Here is a 20,315-nt window from a genome sequence, read left to right as displayed (position 1 = left end):
TGCTGTGGACTTCATATCATATAAAAGCTTCTTTCCCTATGTTCCTATAGCCTATTTCCTTCCAAAGTTAGTCCCTCTACCAGCTGTATCAAGCCTATTGTTCCCGTGGGTAATGCGAAGTTTGTCTATCTCTTAGCTACCATTGTATCTACAGGCTCCAATGCCAGCATTATGGATAGCTTGGCTGAAAAATGGGAGACCCTCTCTGCAGCCTACCTCCAGACACGCTTTGCTACACGGGCAGCCTTCTATTAAATTCAATTGGTGCCACGGCCTTCCTTCACTACACGGCTCTTGTAGGCTGCAATCAAGCTTGGTACCCATAATTCTGTGCTGTTTTTAAAGTCTTGTTAGAACAGCACAGGAATTGAGCAGAACGCTCAAGAGTTACGTGGTGCAGCAGCAGCTGGATTTCAACGCTGGCTCCACAATTCTGTGCAGTAAATGGTAAGTTCTGCTCAAATTCTGCAATGTGCAGTTTTGTAGAATTCCCCCAGGAGTATTATGTGCAGGCCAGAATTCAGGCCTGAAACTGGATTATTAGCTGCAATGTAGATGTCTAAAAGCTGCATTGATTATCCTGGAGGAAAGTGGTTTCGTATAGGTTGTAAACCTTACATAGAAACATGTACATAAGTAATGCCATACTGGGAAAAGACCAAGGGTCCATCGAGCCCAGCATCCTGTCCACGACAGCGGCCAATCCAGGCCAAGGGCACCTGGCAAGCTTCCCAAACGTACAAACATTCTATACATGTTATTCCTGGAATTGTGGATTTTTCCCAAGTCCATTTAGTAGCGGTTTATGGACTTGTCCTTTAGGAAACCGTCCAACCCCTTTTTAAACTCTACTAAGCTAACCTCCTTCACCACTTTCTCCGGCAACAAATTCCAGAGTTTAATTATACATTGGGTGAAGAAAACTTTTCTCCGATTTGTTTTAAATTTACTACACTGTAGTTTCATCGCCTGCCCCCTAGTCCTAGTATTTTTGGAAAGCGTGAACAGACGCTTCACATCCACCTGTTCCACTCCACTCATTATTTTATGTACCTCTATCATGTCTCCCCTCAGCCGTCTCTTCTCCAAGCTGAAAAGCCCTAGCCTCCTTAGTCTTTCTTCATAGGGAAGGTGTCCCATCCCCGCTATCATTTTAGTCGCCCTTCTCTGCACCTTTTCCAATTGTACTATATGTAGGCAGATAAAAGACTGTATGCTCTATCCAGTCTGCCCATCCATGCCATCTACTCTCCCTATCGCTCCCTTAAAGATCCTATGTACTTGTCCCAAGCTCCACTTGTCTCCACCACTTCCACTGGGAGGCTGTTCCATGAATTCACCTCCATTTCCGTGAAGAAGTATTTTCTCAGGTTACTTCTGAGTCTGTGACCTTCATCCTATGCCCCCTCATTCTAGAGCTGCCTTTCAGTTGAAAGAGACTCGCTTCCTGTGCATTTATGCCATGTAGCTATTTAAGCGTCTTGATCATGTTTCCCCTCCCCCGCCTTTCTTCCAAAGTATACATATTGAGATCTTTAAGTCTGTCCCCATACACAGAACATTTTAGTAGCCACCCTCTGGACCGACTCTATCCTGTTTTTATCCCCCTTTTGTTTTTCAGCCGAGTCCTTATAAAAGACTGGGTTGAACTGCTGTTCTGTGAAGGTTACTTTGGTGCTTCATTAGCATCATTTTGCCAGTAAGGATCCTCTGTGTGGATCTGGTGCCTTTTTGATTTCTTTACTGTTGTTATCTCTACTTCCTACTCTGGGAAATGTATTCCAAGCATCCATCATCCTTTCCATGAAAATGTATTTCCTGATGTTCCTGAATTTACCCCCTTGGAGCTTCATAATATGAGCACTAAGTGTGCAGTTCACTCTCCACTGGAAAAGGTTTGCTTCTAGTCTATTAATACCTCCCTTGCCTCCCCTTCCTCATCTATTTATGTATTTAGCAAGTTGATATTCAAAGCGATTTAACTGACCAGAAGAGTCTCCTGGCTGCTGAAGTCACTTGGGTAGGGTTATCCGCTGATATTCAGCAACACTTAACAAGGTAGTACTGCTGAATATCAGTACTAACTGCTGAAGTGAAAAGCAGCTATTTTGTGGGCAGTCTGGCATTTTATTTATTTATTTACAGTATTTGTGACATTTATATCCCACATTATCCCAAACAAGTTTGTATTCAGTGTGGCTTACAATAAACAGTATAGGGTACATAACAAAGAATAATGCATAAGAAAGTAATTTGTTGTAAGAATCCAGTTTTACAATACAGTATCAAAAACATTCTGGGATAGCTATGAATGTTTAACATTTAGAAAGTCTATTATGAATGAGAAATCGTACATGAAGCAAAGAGGAGGCTAATGGTAAATAGAGTAATAACCAATTCAAGTAATAATTAGTTGTTTGAGATATGGTTGTTCTTTGTGAGGGTTTGTTTGAATAGGCACAATTTGAGGATTTTGCAGAATCTAGTATGTTCTTGTATATTATTTTGGGTGGTAAGGAGTTTGGAGTTTTTTCAACAGGTACTCCTTGCAGCTAGCATATATGGCGTTGCAATAATCAAATTGGCATAATGTTAATGATTGTAGCAATAGTCTGAATGTTTGTGATGAGAAATAGGGTCTGATCCTTATGCGGTTAACCACTACATAAAACTCAGTCCTATCTCTATATACGGTTATACGGTTTCACTTAGGCCAGTGGTCCCCAAACCTGGTCCTGGAGGCACCCCAGCCAGTCAGGTTTTCAGGATATCCACGAATATTCATGAGAGCGATTTGCATGTACTGCCTCCACTGCATGCAAATTTCCTTCATGATTATTCATTGTGGATATCCTGAAAATCTGATTAGCTGGGATGCATCCAGGACCAGGTTTGGGAATCACTGACTTAGGTGATTAAGTGCTGAATATCGCACTTAGCCAGATAAACCTGGATATTCAATGCCTGTTATTTGACATGGTCTGTCATTGAATATCTGGGCATTATGGCAGTAGTAGCCAAAAAATGCTGCTCACCGCTGGCTGAGTGTTTATCCCTGTGCTCTTTAAGTCTCATCTCACAACATTTTGGTTGCCTTTCTCTGAAGCTCCTGTAGCCAGTAACCATCCTTTTCTGAGATAACTGCCTCCAGAACTGAATGGAGTCGTTACTGATTTTTATTTTTAATGGTGTTATGTTGTAAGTTTTTTTTTTTTAAATATTATGAGTGTAACCTTGTGATCCACTAAGAACTATGGATTAAATGGAATACAAGTTTTGTAATAAATACATTTGAGGTCTCATCATCATCTTACAGAGGCATTATCACCTTTTTGCTTTCTGCTGGTTATGCCTCTCCCAGTGTGCCTCAGTATTCCTCTGGCACTGGCCACCACCTTGGATCTCAGTGCTTTACCACGTTGCAATGATCAGATGCTATCTGACATTTCTCACCCTTTTATTCCAATTAGATGATATGTTGGTTTTGCAAATTGTTTCTGCACAGTATTTTCAGTTACCGATCTTAAAATGTAATACTGGTTATTAGAGCGATTTCTGGTGTGCTGAATTGATGCTTTAACGTTTGGGGTTGTCTCAAAAAAGAAAATGATATGCAATTTGAGAAACCATCTGCCATCTAGCACGCATTTATCACTTTTAAAAGTATGAAACATATAGGAAAATTGTTACAATACCTGGTAGAAAAAAACTCATCAGGAGGGATAAAGAACTAAAATATTTTGCTAAAGCCTACAAGATATATTACACAATTGGTTCCCAAACCTGGTCCTGCAGGCACCCCAGCCAGTCAGGTTTCCAGGATATCCACAATGAATATTGATAAGAGAGATTTGCATGCACTGCATGCAAATCTCTCTCAGAAGGAGCATCTATTTGAGAAACACACATCTAAAATATCAACAGGTCAAAATACGCATATACATATTTTTATGCCAGAACATAAATATAAATGTTAGCTATTTTGGAAACACAAACGTTTATTTTTCCTAAGCTGTCACGGAAACTAGTGTCCCTTGCTAGGTTCACTTTGAGGGGGATATCAATCGCTGAGACTTCCTCGATACCAGCCCTTTTCTGAAACTTAGACATCCTAGGTAGCAGATGTAAATCCTGAAATCGATTTTTTTAAAAAATTCCCTTCTGAAATTAGAAATATGTTTATATTTTAAGGCCTTCCCTAGTCCCAATCAAAACACACCCAGACCACACCTCCTCCTGCATGGTTTCAGTTTTAGATGTGTATATCCTAGCTTTGTAAAATGGGGATTTAGACACTTATACAGTATTTAATATCTAAGTGCTGGTTTATGCATGTCTAAAACCCAAACAGTGCTTTTAAAATAAGCACCTTAACTTGGTGGCTAATAGTATGGCAGGTTCCAGACTTGTTGAGAGAAGGTCGGAAGCATGCCGTGTGTGTGTTTATCAACGTAGCTGGAGACGGTGGGAATCTCTTCTTTGCTATGCTGACAGGTGTGCTCTCCAGGTGCCGTGAGATGCAGTGAGCAGCTGGCGTGCCGTGCATCGATCAGCTTCACCTCTTGGTTTTCTGTATCCATAGTGGCGAGGAAGTCCTTCAATATTTGTTTGAATATGTAAACGATCTCCCAAGGCAAGACATCATTTTCTGCCAAAACTTCACGAAATCTGAAAAAAAAAATGAAGAAAAATTGCATTGATAGTAAAAGTTAATCCTTCTACGAGCATATGCATCTGTCCTCGCACTACTTTACTTTCATAGTCCAGGATGAAATTAATTTGGCAATGACTTAAGTTATCCCTTGGTAGTTTACAACTAGTTGAATTTTAAACCTGAAATGAAGTCGGTACCTGTATTGTAAATTGGGCTTAAATCAAGTATGCATATAAGTCCTAATTTGCCGTGTTCAAAAGCAAGTCGTAGATTTGTTGCCCAGTTTATCTATTTTATTTGGCTTGAGCTCACATCTTTTTCAGTAGTAGCTCAAGGTGAGTTACATTCAGGTAAATTTAAAACGAATCGGAGAAAATTTTTCTTCACCCAACGTGTAATTAGACTCTGGAATTCGTTGCCGGAGAACGTGGTATGGGCGGTTAGCTTGACGGAGTTTAAAAAGGGGTTAGATAGATTCCTAAAGGACAAGTCCATAGACCGCTATTAAATGGACTTGGAAAAATTCCGCATTTTTAGGTATAACTTGTCTGGAATGTTTTTACGTTTGGGGAGCGTGCCAGGTGCCCTTGACCTGGATTGGCCACTGTCGGTGACAGGATGCTGGGCTAGATGGACCTTTGGTCTTTCCCAGTATGGCACTACTTATGTACTTATGTACTTATGTACATTTGTACCCCGTGCTTTCCCACTCATGGCAGGCTCAATGCGGCTTACATGGGGCAGTGGAGGGTTAAGTGACTTGCCCAGGGTCACAAGGAGCTGCCTGTGCCTGAAGTGGGAATCAAACTCAGTTTCTCAGGACCAAAGTCCACCACCCTAACCACTAGGCCACTCCGTCCCTGGATGGCTCGCAATCTAATTTTGTACTTGAGGAGGGTTAAGTGACTTGCCCAAGATCACAGGAGCAGCAGTGGGATCTGAACCGGTCACCTCTGTCAAGACTGGAACTCTAACCACTAGGCTACTCCTCCACTGGAGCTGACAGATGTACAGAGCCCTTGGAGGAGAGCTAGTCATGATGGTTTCATAAGCAACATCAGTGTGAAGGACAGTGTTTTGTAGGCTTAAATAAATAGGCACATCTAAAATTGCCTGGGGGTATATGCATTTAGGAACAAGCACCAAGCTATACAGAAAGTAACTCTATACACTAGAGGAAGGTGCCACTGATTGACAGATGCCTGTGTTCACTAGGTACCATTCTATAAGATATCACCTTAGTGCCATGGTGTGTAATCGCAAGGGGGAGTGTACATGTGGGTGGGCCATGGACGTGTCTGCTGGTTGCATGCGTAGTTGATAGAATACTATATATTTAGACACACCAACTTATGCCTGCCACGGGGATAGCACAGGAAAGTGCACCTAAACGTGACCACGCCACTGCTGACTTGTGCGATTATTCTGTAATGGAATCTTGGCATCAAGATGCCGTTATAGAATTGGCACTAAGTGCATGACTTTAGGGCGCCAATTTGTATAATTACTACCATAGTGTGCAGATGTTCCTGGGACAGGATTTTCACTTAATGCACTTGTGCACCTCTCTTAGAGGCCCTTTTACTAAGCTGGCAAAAAAAAGTGGCTGGCATTGCTGTCAGCGTGTAGATTTCCCGTGCGCTGCAGGCACTTTTAGCGTGGCAGTAAAATGGCCGCGTCCATTTTTTAAAAAAATGGTCAGGCGCTAATTTCTTCATTAGCATGTGGCCATTACCGCTGGGAGCCCTTACTGCTATCTACTTAGGAGATTGTAAGGGCTCCTGTGCTAATCAGTTAGTGCGCGGTAATGTGCTTGCGCTACCCAGTTAGCGCAGGCATGCCTACTGTCCGTCCCCCCCCCCCTCCCCTTAGACATGCTTCCTGTGTCAAAAATAAAGATTTTTTTTTTTACTTTGAGAGTAGTGTGCGCTGATGGCCAAACTACTGTGGGATGCCTCTGTGTGTCCTGCAGTAGGCCTGCTGTGCCTTAGTAAAAGGGCCCCTTAGTGGCTGAATTCAGGGCCCTTGTTTGCAGGGTTCCAAAAGAAGCCCAAGTGCATGTTGGTCCCTGGCTGAGGACTGTTACTATAGCAACTAGATGATGGTGGGGGGGGGGGGGGGGGGTTAAAAAAAAACCCCCAAACCTCAGGTGGTGGTGAATAAAGCCTCATGATGCCAGGATCCTAAAAATCACAGTTTAATAATCAAGAATTTAAAAGTATTTCTATTTTGTATTTTTTGTGTCAGAACCAGGAATCATGAACCACTTCTAGATAGAGTTTTTAAGAGTTGAACTAAGCCAATAAGTGAGAATGTACTTTTCCTGAGTTATGGTGGGGAATGCAAAGGAGAGAGAGAGAGACTCGTGCAGCACCTGCTGAGAACTGTTGTGGTGTGGTCAGGCTGGATCTGGGCGCAGAGAGATTCCAGCTGCCTCTGTTCAGTCACTGGGATGCTGGGCTTCAGGCATGGATAGTTTCTCAGCCAGTTGTGATCCACTTCTGCTTTCTGGAGCTTCTGTTCATTTTCAATCTCTTGTATTAGTCTCCCACGCTCTTTCAGGTGCCATTTTAGCTCCCGGAGCAAAGTCTTTGCCACTACCTCGGAATTAGGACATTGTGTGACTTTGTCGGATTCACTCTTTGACCATTTAATCCAGCTAAAAAATGGCATGTTTGAGCTGTTAGAAGAAATTCACATTTAAAACGGCTTATTTTGATGTAAGTCAATATAGATATTGTCAACTGAGACCTACCAAAAGTATCCACCGTTGTTCAATAGCTATGAACACATTTTCCCTGGATCCTATATAGTTTTCCCAGAGTTGGTTGTGCAGAACAGATGTGCATGCAAATTAATGAGTTAGAGGTGTCAACAATCAATAATTATTTATTTATTTGTTGTATTTGTATCCCACATTTTCCCACCTTTTTGCAGGCTCAATTTTATAGCGTGCAATTCAAATGGGGGCATGAGCGGGTCAGGGAGGGTCTCAGAAATTAGATGTGATGTTATAGAACACAACTGCTATCATTTGGGCATGAGGATTTATACCAGGTTTCAGCAGGTGTAAGTCCTGGCACTCAAAGTTGGGAATCCGCTCTAAGGTCGCTTAAGGCTAAGTGACCTTTACAGAATTGGTGCTTACCATGGATCTTAATGGCACTTAATGTTGGGCACTATTTACTGAATCCAGCCCTTTGTCTTTCAGGGACCCTTCTATTAAGCTGCGGTAGGGCTAATGTGCGGGTAGTGTGTGCCAAATCGACACTACTGGGTTAACGTGCGTGCCCGGTGGTAATTCCGAAGCTAGCACGCACTGCTTTCAGCGGTAGAAAATAATTTTCTCCCGGGGGTGGGGGGGGGGGGGGTGTTCCCAGTGATAATTGGCAGTTCGACCCAGGGGCGTAGCCAGACTTCGGCGGGAGGGGGGTCCAGAGCCCAAGGTGAGGGGGCACATTTTAGCCCCCTGCCATTGCTGACCCACCGCCACCACCACCAACAACTTTGACCCCCCCCTGCCGACGACCCTCTCGACCCCCCCACTCCCCTGCTGTCGTCGTCGCCTACCTTTGCTGGCGGGGGACTCCAACCCCCGCCAGCCGAGGTCCTTTTCTTCTGGCGCAAGGCTTTGTTCTGTTTCTGAGTCTGACGTCCTGCACATTTACCCCCGCCAGCCGAGGTCCTCTTCTTCCGGCGCAAGGCTTCGTTCTTTTTCTGAGTCTGACATCCTGCACAAATGTGCAGGACGTCAGACTCAGAAACAGAACGAAGCCTTGCGCTGGAAGAAGAGGACCTCGGCTGGCGGGGGTTGGGGTCCCCCACCAGCAAAGGTAGGTGACTGCGGGTTGGCAGCGGGAGGGGGGGTCGAGAGGGTTGTCGGCTGGGGGGGGGGGGGGTCCAGGGCCAAATCTACGGGGGCACAGGCCCCCGTGGCCCCATGTAGCTACGCCACTGGTTCAACCACATTAACTTGCGCTGCCTGATTACCGCATCAGCAGCACGTGAGCTCTTGCAGCCAAGTAAATAGGTGGCGGTAAGGGCTCGGGCACTAAATAGCAGCTCGCCGCTTTTCATATTAGTGCATGGCCATTTACTGCCCCGTTTAAATCAAGGCCTTTTTACCAGCCTTGTTAAAAAAAAAAAAATGGCCCAACGAATGCTAATTTCACACGTCCAAACTAACGCAGGCCACTTTTTACCGTTGCTTAGTAAAAGGGCCCTTTGGAGGCTTTGATAAGTTTCTATAAGCTGTGGCATCTTACTTAGCTAGCTAATATTTGTAAAAATATCAGTTTGATGAAAATCAGTTGTTTAATTTTTAATTTTCTTTGTTAAGCACAGAGGAGACAATTTCCACAAAGTCTCATGGCAGCAAAATACCCATGTAGTTTCTCTGAGAATTTGCTATGGTATGACGTTACAGAAATGCTCTGGCTGGCTGTGCACGGAGTTAGGTGTGCAAACCCACGTATGAACATTAAAATGTACCACCTAGGCCTGTAAGTTTTATATCCAGTCAATTTAACCCTCTTCCCCTACACACCTGTGTTTATAGTGGTGCACTTTTCAAACAAGGGGTGATAATTGCTCTCTGAAGGGGTAATTTAATCATAGATTATCTAGGTGAAATGTCAAAAATAAGCACTATTTGTATATCTGTTTTATAGAAGCAACATAAGGTGCTTTTCTAAAATAGGCAGCTGGAACCAGCCCCTAAAGTGTGCAGATACCAGTTTACAAATTCATTCTTGCTGTGAATGTACTCGCACATTTTATAAATCACACATGTACATCACAACTCTGTCATTAAAAAAAAAATCCTTTATTACCTCCAACCTCCCCCTCCCCCCCCCACCCTTATTATCTACTGTGTAGTAGCTGTTATAAGAATTGTTGAAGTAATGCAGGATTGCAGCAGATTTACTTTGTAAGCTCTTTTGAGCAGGGACTGTCTCTTTGTGTCAGGTGTTCAGCGCTGCGTGCGTCTGGTAGCGCTATACAAATGCTAATAATAATAATTTACTTTGCACAAGTGACTTGATCCTTCCTGCAATGGTTAAAACTGTTGCACTCCAGGAATAACCATGATGGTTTGCTTGTCATTACAAGAAATCTCGTTTTAATGAAAAGTGAAGACTAATATTTGTGCAGCTGAAATTAGTTTACTAACACAATTGTTCTTTTGTCTAATTAGTTAGGAACTTACAGCATTCTAAAAGGTATTTCCATTTTCTGTGTACTCTTTTATGTTTTCTCCCGCAGCGTAATCAGCCATTAGTCAATTTAGATTTTCTTTGTTTCTAAGTTCTGTTACCGGGCCATTGTGTCATCTAAAGGATTTTCTCCTGAAGCTATAATTATCAAAAATGCATAAAGCGACTTACCTCAAATGTAATCTTATTTTTGCAATTTGTAGTTTTTTCTGGATTTTGAAAATATTTTTAAAAATATAGATTTAAAGTAGGATTTCCTGTTCAAGATGTCCACTCTTGAGAATTGAAGCGTTCTCCCCTCCTGAAGATGGATCCTCTGAACTGTGAGCAGCTTTCGGAAAGATGCTTGATTTATTGGGCAGGAAGAGCAAGTGATAGAAAGGCAGGGTTGACCGCAAATCTGTTGAAGGTTCTCTCCCTGTAAGCTTTGTTTTGCCTACGGCAGAGGCATAAATCCGGATAGGAAGAGTTATGTAGACTTATCATTGGTAGCAGAATGAAAGCTACTCTGAGTCAGCTACAGATGAACAGCAGCTGCGTGTGACTGCAGGCTGTCATTTGATAGGAGTTAAGCTGTGTATAGCCCGGGTCACGGTTTAGTGATATTTGTTGTGTTTTTTTTTTTGTTCTTTTTTTATTTGGGTAATGGTTGCAGAATGCTAAAAATAACCACCTTTTTTACATATTTTATCTAAACTTTCTGGCTGTTCTTTTTCTTACAGCCCTGTAAAGCAAAACTGCATGCACACAGCTTCGCTAAAAGTTACAGATGGGTAGGTAATACTGGGCTTCTATTACGCAGGCAGTAAACTTGGCAAGTAGTTTGGCTAGATCTTGTTTATTATTATTATTATTATTATTAGGAAAGCACGTGATATTTTCTTGCATTGAGGTGAATGGTGTAGAGGGCAGCAGGAGGACAGGGTAATGAAGGGCCAAATTTTGCACCGTGCTTAGAAGTGGGGAAGAAAATAAAGATTATTTTTGAGTGCTAAAGGGGCTGCTTTTTAACAGCTAGTCATTTGTTCAGTACCCAGATCTGTGTTAATCATTCCCACAATAAGTAATTCCCTAATCCCTTATTTGTATTGTTTGTCTCAAATAGACTGTAAGCTCTGTCAAGCAGGGACTGTCTCTCGTACATGTTTAGTGTACAGCGCTGCCTGCGTCTAGTAGCACCATAGAAATGATTAGTAGTAGTAATTCCTAAGAGTCTGTATTTATCTTCCCATTGTTTTGGGAAACGTTCATTCTTAAATGTATGCTCAGTAATAATATACTTGTGCTTAATGTTGCTGAAGTGGTCTCTCTTAATCCCTTTGTCTGATTGGATATAAGAGGACACAAATGCTGATGCTGCTTCTGCCATCTTAGTTCACTGTATTGCTGTGTATCCTGAAGCCCCCATTTAAGTATTTAAAAATGTTTTATTTTTGCCTAGCTTTTGAACTGGAGGATGGAAGCTCTTTCTGCTATGATTAGATGCCTTACAACATAAAAAATGATACGCATGGCAGTTACAAAAACTGATCTTATATACACTGGGAAAAAAAAATCAGATGTCAGGATTAATCAGCGTCAAGTGGTTAGGTTTTCACATTGCATTGTATATGGTACTATGAAAGACTAAGGGAGCCAGGCTTATAATGTCACAACTGTCCTTGTAGATTTAAAAATAAAATTGAAATCTAGGGTTCTCTTGTCTTGTGCTGCTGAGTTTCTTATCCCTTCTTTCCTCTACTTGTTTTTTTTTGTTTGTTAATTTTCTTAATAGCTTACTTATGTAACATTTTCATATTCAAAAGTTGGAATTCCTGCTCTGAGAGGGGCCAAAGCCACTAAATTTAATTTCTAAAATGTTTTTGTTTGTTTTGTTACATTTGTACCCCACGCTTTCCCACTCATGGCAGGCTCAATGCGGCTTACATGGGGCAATAGAGGGTTAAGTGACTTGCCCAGAATCACAAGGAGCTGCCTGTGCCTGAAGTGGGAATTGAACTCAGTTCCTTAGTTCCTCAGGACCAAAGTCCACCACTCTAACCACTAGGCCACTCCTCCACTCCTATGACTGCTATCTTATCGACTCTGTACTTCAGACTGTTCCTAATAAGTTAATCTGGCTCTTTGGCTATCCCTCTGAGGTAAAGGGAGTATTGTAACCCAACTGGGTCTTTGGGAGGGGGTAGTGGTTTGTGAAAGCTTCCACTTGAGTCCCCATGCTTAGCATCACAGAGGATCTGTCCCCATAATATTTCCCTAAGTATGGAGCTGTAGCCACTCCCTTCCCTCCATAAGAACATAAGATGTCATACTGGATCAGACCAAGGGCCCATAAAACCCAGCTTCCTGCCTTGGACGGTGGTCCATTTAGATCACTAGGAAGTAGCTGGAAGATCCCATAACCGAGAAGGTGGGAGGCATCTCCGTCTGGAATCCCCTTCTTCCCCAGCTGCTCCCGCCTTTTCACTTTTTGGTACAGGTTTGGCAGATAGTAGGGCATCTCCAAACTGGGCCCTACTTTCCTGCAGTAATTTTATGACAACCAGCTAAAGTCTGTGATAAGGACCAGTTGTTACTACCCTAGCTATAGAATTTGGGAAGTGGGGAGTGAGATCTATATATGTTTTAATGCACAGAACAATACTGTCTTGCTTCCTACAGCAAGTCTCATAAGTAACTGGATTTCTTTCATGTCATCCTTCTGATACTTCTAAGGAAGGAGGTAGAGTGAAAGAAGGACATTTACTTGGGTCCAGATTATTTGGTGCCCATAGAATGTGAATTTGGACCATGAGGAAGGGGGGGGGGGGGGTAACTCCTCTACTCCCAGAGATTAGAAAACACGGTGATATTGACACAAGATACTAAAGCAAGCAAGCAGGAGCAGGCCCCTCTTTGGCACCTTCAAAATTTGGTGTCCTGGGCAGTTGTCTTACATTGCCTGTGCCTCAATTTGGGCTTGAAATCACTCATTTGCTGGAAGAAACAGGAGCAGGAGTAAATTCCTCAGCATAATGAAAGTGAATGAAGGAGCAGAACCAGCCTGGAGTGGTAGTATAGATTCACCTAAATTTATTGGAAGGACAACTGGACATGGCTGTGTTTTGGTGAAATGTGACTGCATAAAATCTCAGCTTAGGAGGTATTTTACTATTAGCGTATGGTTTCTGCCACAGTGCCCATTTATTCCTGTTGGCCCTGCTGTAGATATCATGTACTCATTAGTAAAAGACCCTCATTGATATTTTACAATTTATGCTTATTAGACTGTCAGATTAAGCATAAAAATATGATATAATCAATAAAAAAATATATTAAAATATCCAATCTGAATAACAGATCCACACATATAGATGTGAACAGCTACGAAAAAATGTGAATAAAAACCCCTGCTGCCTATAAAAACAATTAATGAAAAGTACTGGGGCACTGTTTCCTAAGCAGCGCTAAGGGCGTGCTAGTGATTTTCGTGCACGCAAAATGCTAAAGACACCCATAGGGAATACATGGGTGTCTCTAGCTTTTAGCGTGCACTAAAAATGCTAGTGCATCTTAGTGTAGTATATATGTATCTGTCTTAGTGTAAACATGCTCAAAGGGGAGACCACAGCAGCAGCATCCTGTTGGGCTCATTTTCAAAACAGAAAATGATCCTAAAAGTGGTGTAAACCAGCAGATGGACGCTATTTTCAAAACCCATTTTTTAGACATTTTCTGTGCTGTTCATCTGCAGTGCATCCAAATCAGGGAGTATGTTATGGGTGGGATTTGAGCGTTCCTGACAGTTGGACATTTTTCTGCCATAATGCAACAAAGCAAAAACATCCAGGACTAAAAGTCGAACATTTGTTCTAGATCTGTTTTAATAACGACTAAGCCATAGGAATAAAGGAATGACCCACCTCCCAAAGATGTGAATGAAACAATACATACCAGCCTCTGACATCTTCAGGTGTTATGACTAGTCTTATTAGAGCAGCAAGCAGGTCCTTGGATTCGCCTAGTGGTTGATGCAGTGCACTGTGGAGAAGGGGACCCAGGCCCATAATAATCCACTCTGTTACACTTGTGGTAGAAAGTTTGAGCCCTCCAAAACCCTGCTGTACCACTTATAGGTGACACCTGCAGCCATATGGGCAAAATGTCTAGGACATGGCCATTTTTGAAACAAAAAGATGTTTTTCAGGTTCGAAAATAACCACGTTCACCACTTGATTTTTGGATGTTTTCAGCAAAACATTCAAAATTAGATTTAGACATTATATCGAAAATACCCCTCCACATAACGTTAGTTTGCCTTTGTCTGGAATAGAGACAGAAAACACATTACCCAAATGGACATTTTGTTCATTTTTCTCTTCCTTGTATAATGGACCAAATATGTATCAAAATCCAAAAGTGTTCAAGTTCTTAATAAAACAAAAATATATCTTAAATATAGATATTTCTTCTCTGGTCTCTCTTGAAACATGTTTTTCCCTAAGACAGTTACACTACTGCTACACTAATAAATTTCAGTCATTTTTATAGTCTTTATGGATTTCCATCCACATTTTCACTTCATTTTTATAGCTATTTGCATCTATATGCAGATCTTTTATTGAGATTTGAATTATTTTAAAGTATTTTTATTTATCAATATGTTTTTGTACTTTATTCAGTTTTGATATTTATGAATTTGTGTATTAGTCTAAGTTGAAATTTTGTATTTTATATGTATTTCAATTTAGAGGCGCATTTTGCCAAATCATGGCTATGTTGGATTGTGCTTTCATTAAACTTAGGTGAATCCATACTACCGCTCCAGGCTGGTTCTGCTCCTTCATTCACTGCCTTCATTTATTGGCTGCCTGTCCTGCACTTGCTGCTTGTTTACTTGGGTATCTAAAGTGCAGAAGACTGCAAGTGGTTAGGGTGGTGGACTTTGGTCCAGGGGAACTGAGTTCGATTCCCACTTCACTGGGCAAGTCACTTAACCCTTCCTTGCCCCATGTAAGCCGCATTGAGCCTGCCATGAGTGGGAAAGCGCGGGGTACAAATGTAACAAAAATAAAAAAAATAAATAACCAAAGTCCTAGTTGAGCAAAGTTGTTGTCTCCCATCAAAGCATGGAAAGAATTGTTGAAAATATGTTAATTTGTGGCAGTGGTACCATCAATCTTCCTCTCTCCTACATGGCATCTTGCCTGTACCAAGCTGTTGAAACACTACATTAGTCTGCACCAATTAATCAGACCCTCCTGAAAAGCAATCAAAAGTACGTTTGCTAGGGTTGAATGTGCACATTCCTATTTGTGTTCCAAAACAGGAGGCACCCACAGGACGACATGCAAACATTTCTCTTCCTTAATACCTGTATTGCTCACCTTGTTCAGACTTGTTGCCTTAATATTTCATCACTCACGTTCCTCTCTTAATAACTTTTGTTTCAGGTTCTCAGGTTCTTGCTCTTTCAAGACTGGATTGTTGGAGTTGCTTCTCTCTGCTGGCCCTCTTTCTCATCTTCTATTTCTCTAGTTTATTCTTGATTGTGCTTCATTCTCTCTTTCCTTCCCATTCACTTGCCACATACTAATTTGGTCTTGTGCCCATCACAAGGGTCCCTTTTGATTCCTCTGATACATTACATTATTTACCCTATATATATACGCTGGGGCCGATATTCAGACCATGGGAGGTAGCCGGGCTGTCTCCCGTAGTCAGCACTGAGCCATTATATTCAGTGCTGGGCCGTTTCCGGTGAATATCCGGTTTATTTTTGGCCAGTTCCAATTTAACTGGCCAAACCAATATTCAGCGCTGGCTGGTTAAGTTGGAACCAGCCAAAGATAGGCCTGCTATTGACGCAGCCAAACTTAGCTGGCAATGTGCAGAAAATCGGCGGATAGCTGGTTATATTATATAATATAACCAGCTATCTTATAGGTGCTATCTGGCAATATTCAGTGGGCGACAACCAGCTATCTCCCGCTGAATATCGCCAGATAGCCGACTAAGTACCATTTAACCAGCCAGGTGCCGTTCCTGGCTGGTTAAATAGCTTTGAATATCGGTGGGGGGGGGGGGGGGGGGGGTGACTGTCTTGACCTTTTCCTACCTCTAGTTTGTGCTGGACCTTCTCAAAGGCCTTGTTCTTTTTCCTTCTTATGCTCCATCTTCTGATTATCCTTCCCCTCAGCTTTATCTTGATTTGCTGCTTAGTTGAGCTCCTTACCAGCAGTTGGACCATGCCACTTCAGATCACAAGGAATGTTTCTCTTTCTCAATTTTCTTGTCAGGCACATAAAAATGTGAAACTTACGGACATTTCATACTGAGTTAATACATAGTTGTTGACTGGTGTGCTGAGTGTGTGTCACTGTGTGTAGGTTTTATAGGCCAAGCTTGACGTGGATGAATCCTGGTAGCTTAACTTTCATACGGTGGCATTCTTAAAATCAAGAGACACTCTCAGCAAGATCTGAAGATCTTTCAGCATTCTGAGGCTGCCATGAGCCTCTCTGCATCACAAATTTGATAACCTTACTGCCTACAGGGAAGAGCACTTGGATTATTTCCATGTCAAATCTAGTGCTTAATTGTCTCTTAAAACCCAAGGAACTAAAACTGAGACTGACTGTTGGTTACAGCTGCCATGGAAATTTTGTCTTTCCAGTAACTTTTTTAAAAATCTTTCTCATATTTTTTTTTTCTTTGAGTGAAATCAACCATAAGTTAAACTGTAGGACATCAAGGGGTCTGTTGACTGAGCTGCACTAGCGGCCGACCTGGCGCTAATGCTGGCAGAGCCCATTCACTTTGGGCTCTGTCGGCATTAGCGCTGGGATAGCCGCCAGCGCGGCTTAGTAAACAGGAGTGTAATTTTCTTAATGATTTGACTTCCCTCTCCTCCATTAATTGCTAAACATACTGTTGTTATCTAATTCATCTCTTAGCCTTTTTTTTTTTTTTTTTTTAGGGAGCAGCTCAGAAAGGATGCAGGCAGTGAATATGTTGAAAAGTACAGACGTCTGGAAGAGCAAGAACTGGGTGCATGCAGTATCTCTGAGACTGACCAGAAACCAGGTGAAGCTTCATAGACTTCAGAGAGGCTGGTTATGAGGGCTGTGGGTCGTGCAAGATGGTTTCAGAGTCCTGTAACTGGAGGAAGTAGTGTGCATTTTTCTCATAATGAATACTGATGTCACAGGTTGGAAAGGTGCCACCTACAATGTAGGCATTTTATTTTTATTCAGTAGCATGCTGTGAGTTCTCTTTCCCTACCTATGTTCCAATATCCTGTCCCCAACATACTACACAGCACACTTTATTGGTATAACATCACAAACAAAGCCAATTCCAGTTCTCAGCTTAATTTTTTTTTTGCTGCCCTTAGCTTGCCGTCCAGAAGGGGACCAGTCAGCCAGGCTGTTGCAGCTATGCAGGACCCACGTCCCATGCCTCTCCCATTGTATCTCCACCTAGAAAGCTAGATGATGCTTGCATCCTTTTCTTTTTCTGTCTTTTCTTTACACATTTATATTGGATGACACCACTTGAGGAGTTAATGGCTCAGGAGGTACCCATAGGAAGAGCGGAAGCAGTCTTGGAGCCCAGGAAATGTGTGTGTGTGTGGGGGGGGGGGGCAGGAGGATGAGTGAGTCCCATATGACCTGATGTGCTGCTCACTATAAGGGTGGGGGGAGGGTATATTCTGTGTAGCTGGCTAACTGAGCACTAGGCATTGAAGGTGACAGGGCTGAAGGGGAAGGAACAGGAGCTCTAATGTGTGTGGTCCCACTGTCAGCTTGGACCTTTGCACGAAATTGCTCATCTGAAGCAGGTCTCATTCAGGTCATGGTGCAGCAATAGGAAGAGAACTGGCCTACCAGAGAGGCATAAGATGGGTTATTTAAGAGCTGGCAGTGATTGAGGGACCTCACCAGCAGCTCTTGTTCATTGCTAAATGTTTCCGTGCTACATGCCGGCACTCCCCGAGCATGCTCAGTACATGCACGGACTGAGCATGATTAGAAAGTGCAAGTGTTGATGGCTGAAAGCACCCTGCTGACTTCCTCGCTCCTGAGGCAGTATATAAGGAGGAAGGGGGTGACTTGGGCAACAGATTTCTTCAGCTGGTGGGGGCTTCAGCTACCCCACCGGCCATTGAATAGGTACTGCAGCTTTGGAGGGGGCCTGAGCCCATTCTCTCTCTGATATGTATACCCCTCTGTCACCCATTTTTCTCTCTCTCTCTTTCTCTCTGTGACCCCCCTGCCTTCATCTGTTCTCTTTCTCTCTCATCTGCCTCCCCGCCTTCACCCATTTATATGTATTGTGAGAAATATTTTTGTTTTTGCTTTTTAAATCTCTTATCCCCCCCTCCTTTTTTCTTTTGTTTTGGTTCTTTCATGTAAAATGGGGGGTGGGGGGAGATTCAGAAATTTTATTGGCAGTAAGTTCTATTAATGTCTAGTCTAGCCTTGTTTTAAAGTGGAATTGTAATATTGTGAGTTGAGCGTTATTATTGTGTGTGGGGGGGAGGGGGGTTGTACATTAAGACTCCTTGTTTAAATTAAAATAAATTAAAAGAAAAAAAATCTTTGCACACAAAACGTCTGCAGTAACCTCAAAGTAACCCATGGCATTAAGGTTAGCATAGGTTATTAGATTGGCCTCTGTAATGTTCCCCTGTAAACTCTCCTTCCTTGTAGATAAGTAATGAGGTTCATTCAGTTACTTTGAGGAAATTTTGATACAGAATACTTGTTTATTGATTTTTGTGTGTGTGTTTTAGTTCCAAGACCTGTTCCGGTTGGATTCAGTGATGAGACTTGTTTGCTGAATAAAAGCTATCAGTATCCTGATTTGCCTGTGACAAAGTGTAAAGAAGAGGTAATGGCAATGCATCTATGTAGTCACAATATATTTGTAGAACTTGTTAATCTTGGTCAGGCTGAATGTTCTGTTGACAAAAAAAGTGAGAAAGTAGTGTTTTTTTTGGTAGTCACTGTATATAGAAGATAGCAGCAAAACTATCTTATTTGAGGAAGGTCATCTCAGGAAATACTGTCCTTATACCAATGATAATCGGTCTGTAGCTTGGGAACCACATGTATTTCTCAAGGATTTCCAGTGACGCTTTTACAGCACATACCTTGTTTTTGCTTTATTTTGTTAAATGTCTGGGTCTCTTGACCCTAGCATGCTCCAGGTAGTGTACTATAATATTCGGTTTCCAGCTCAATCCTAGCTGAACCATACTGGAGCTATGGTGCTGTGAAGCTTTATTCACAACCACTATGGCTTTCTTTGCATTCTCTGTCCCCCCTCACGTTCCTCCCCATACACTGCTGCAAATTTGTCCAGGTTCTAACCTGGGGGCTTCATTTCCTTTCTGGAACTGGTATGAATGAACCAAAGTTTGACCAGCAGTATTGAACAGCGTCTGAGGTTTCCTCGTCCCTGCTCTTGACTTCTAAGCTCTACTTTTGCAGTGTCTGTAGCTATCACAAGGATCAGAATCCGGGCTCTAATCGGAGTTCAATTTATAGACAAAAAGAAACTGGAAATGAGGAGCTGAGGAAGGGGACGGACAGACCAGGAACAGACTGCCTGGAAGGGAGGGTTTGGGGCAGAACACCCCTGTTGCTCTGGAGTCTGAAAAGAAGTGGCTGAATTGCATTCCAGGCTATTCCCCTAGAAACTGAACCCACCCTAATCGTACCCCGGATGTCCCATGTGGTGGCATAGACTGACACCATTGAATGTAAAATCAACAGTGCCTGGAATTTTTTCATGTACTGAGTTGTAAATTGAAAGAACGGTAGTCTTAGGTGTGGCTTAGAGAATAATTGCTAGATGCTGGAAAAATGTCATTGGCATGTTTGTTCAGTGGTTCAGTCTATGCCAGACAAGTACCCTTTGGAGAGAGTTATTGCACAGTGTTGAAAAAAAAATAATCAGAAATGAATAACATTTCCTTTCTCCTACTACTACTACTAACCTTTATACCTAACCTTTATACCTTTCAGGAAATCTAGACTGCCCCTATTTGACTGACTGTACATTTGTCCTTTAGATTGTAAGCTCCTTTGAGCAGGGACTGTCCTTCTATGTTAAATTGTACAGCGCTGTGTAACCCTAGTAGCGCTTTAGAAATGTCAAGAAGTAGTAGTAGTAGTAGTACTACTTGACATTTCTAAAGCGCTACTAGGGTTACGCAGCGCTGTACAATTTAACATAGAAGGGACAGTCCCTGCTCAAAGGAGCTTACAATCTGTGGGTAGGAAATTCCTTTTTTTTTATTTACAAGAGCAATCAGGTAATTGAGGGATAGAAAAGATACTGGTAAAAGCAAACTCCTAGATCAGGAAGCTGATTCTTGGCCATTTTGATGGTTTTAGAAATTGTTTATTATTTGTTTAAAAACTTGCTATATTGCGTTTTATGTCGGATCTTTTGGC

The 20,315-nt window shown here is 42.2% G+C and overlaps 2 protein-coding genes across 2 annotated transcripts in view; one reads left to right on the top strand and one right to left on the bottom strand.

Moving 5' to 3' along the window:
• The window catches only part of TDRD9 (tudor domain containing 9), a 263,832-nt gene that overhangs the window by 29,238 nt on the left and 214,279 nt on the right, over positions 1-20,315 (top strand). Inside the window, exons 2-3 of the mRNA XM_030214425.1 lie at positions 16,829-16,935; positions 18,647-18,744. Coding sequence (XP_030070285.1) covers positions 16,829-16,935; positions 18,647-18,744 — 205 coding nt within the window. The remainder of the gene's footprint in view (positions 1-16,828; positions 16,936-18,646; positions 18,745-20,315) is intronic.
• RD3L (retinal degeneration 3 like) lies at positions 4,383-7,327 on the bottom strand. The gene is made up of 2 exons (XM_030214426.1): positions 7,029-7,327; positions 4,383-4,668 (listed from the first exon to the last, which is right to left on the bottom strand). The coding sequence occupies exons 1-2, from the start codon at positions 7,325-7,327 to the stop codon at positions 4,383-4,385; spliced, it is 585 nt and encodes a 194-aa protein (XP_030070286.1).

Source organism: Microcaecilia unicolor, chromosome 9, assembly GCF_901765095.1.
Source record: "Microcaecilia unicolor chromosome 9, aMicUni1.1, whole genome shotgun sequence".
NCBI classification, from domain to species: Eukaryota; Metazoa; Chordata; class Amphibia; order Gymnophiona; family Siphonopidae; genus Microcaecilia; species Microcaecilia unicolor.
The sequence above is the reverse complement of the archived record's forward strand: the minus strand, read 5'-3'. Positions and strand labels throughout refer to the sequence as shown.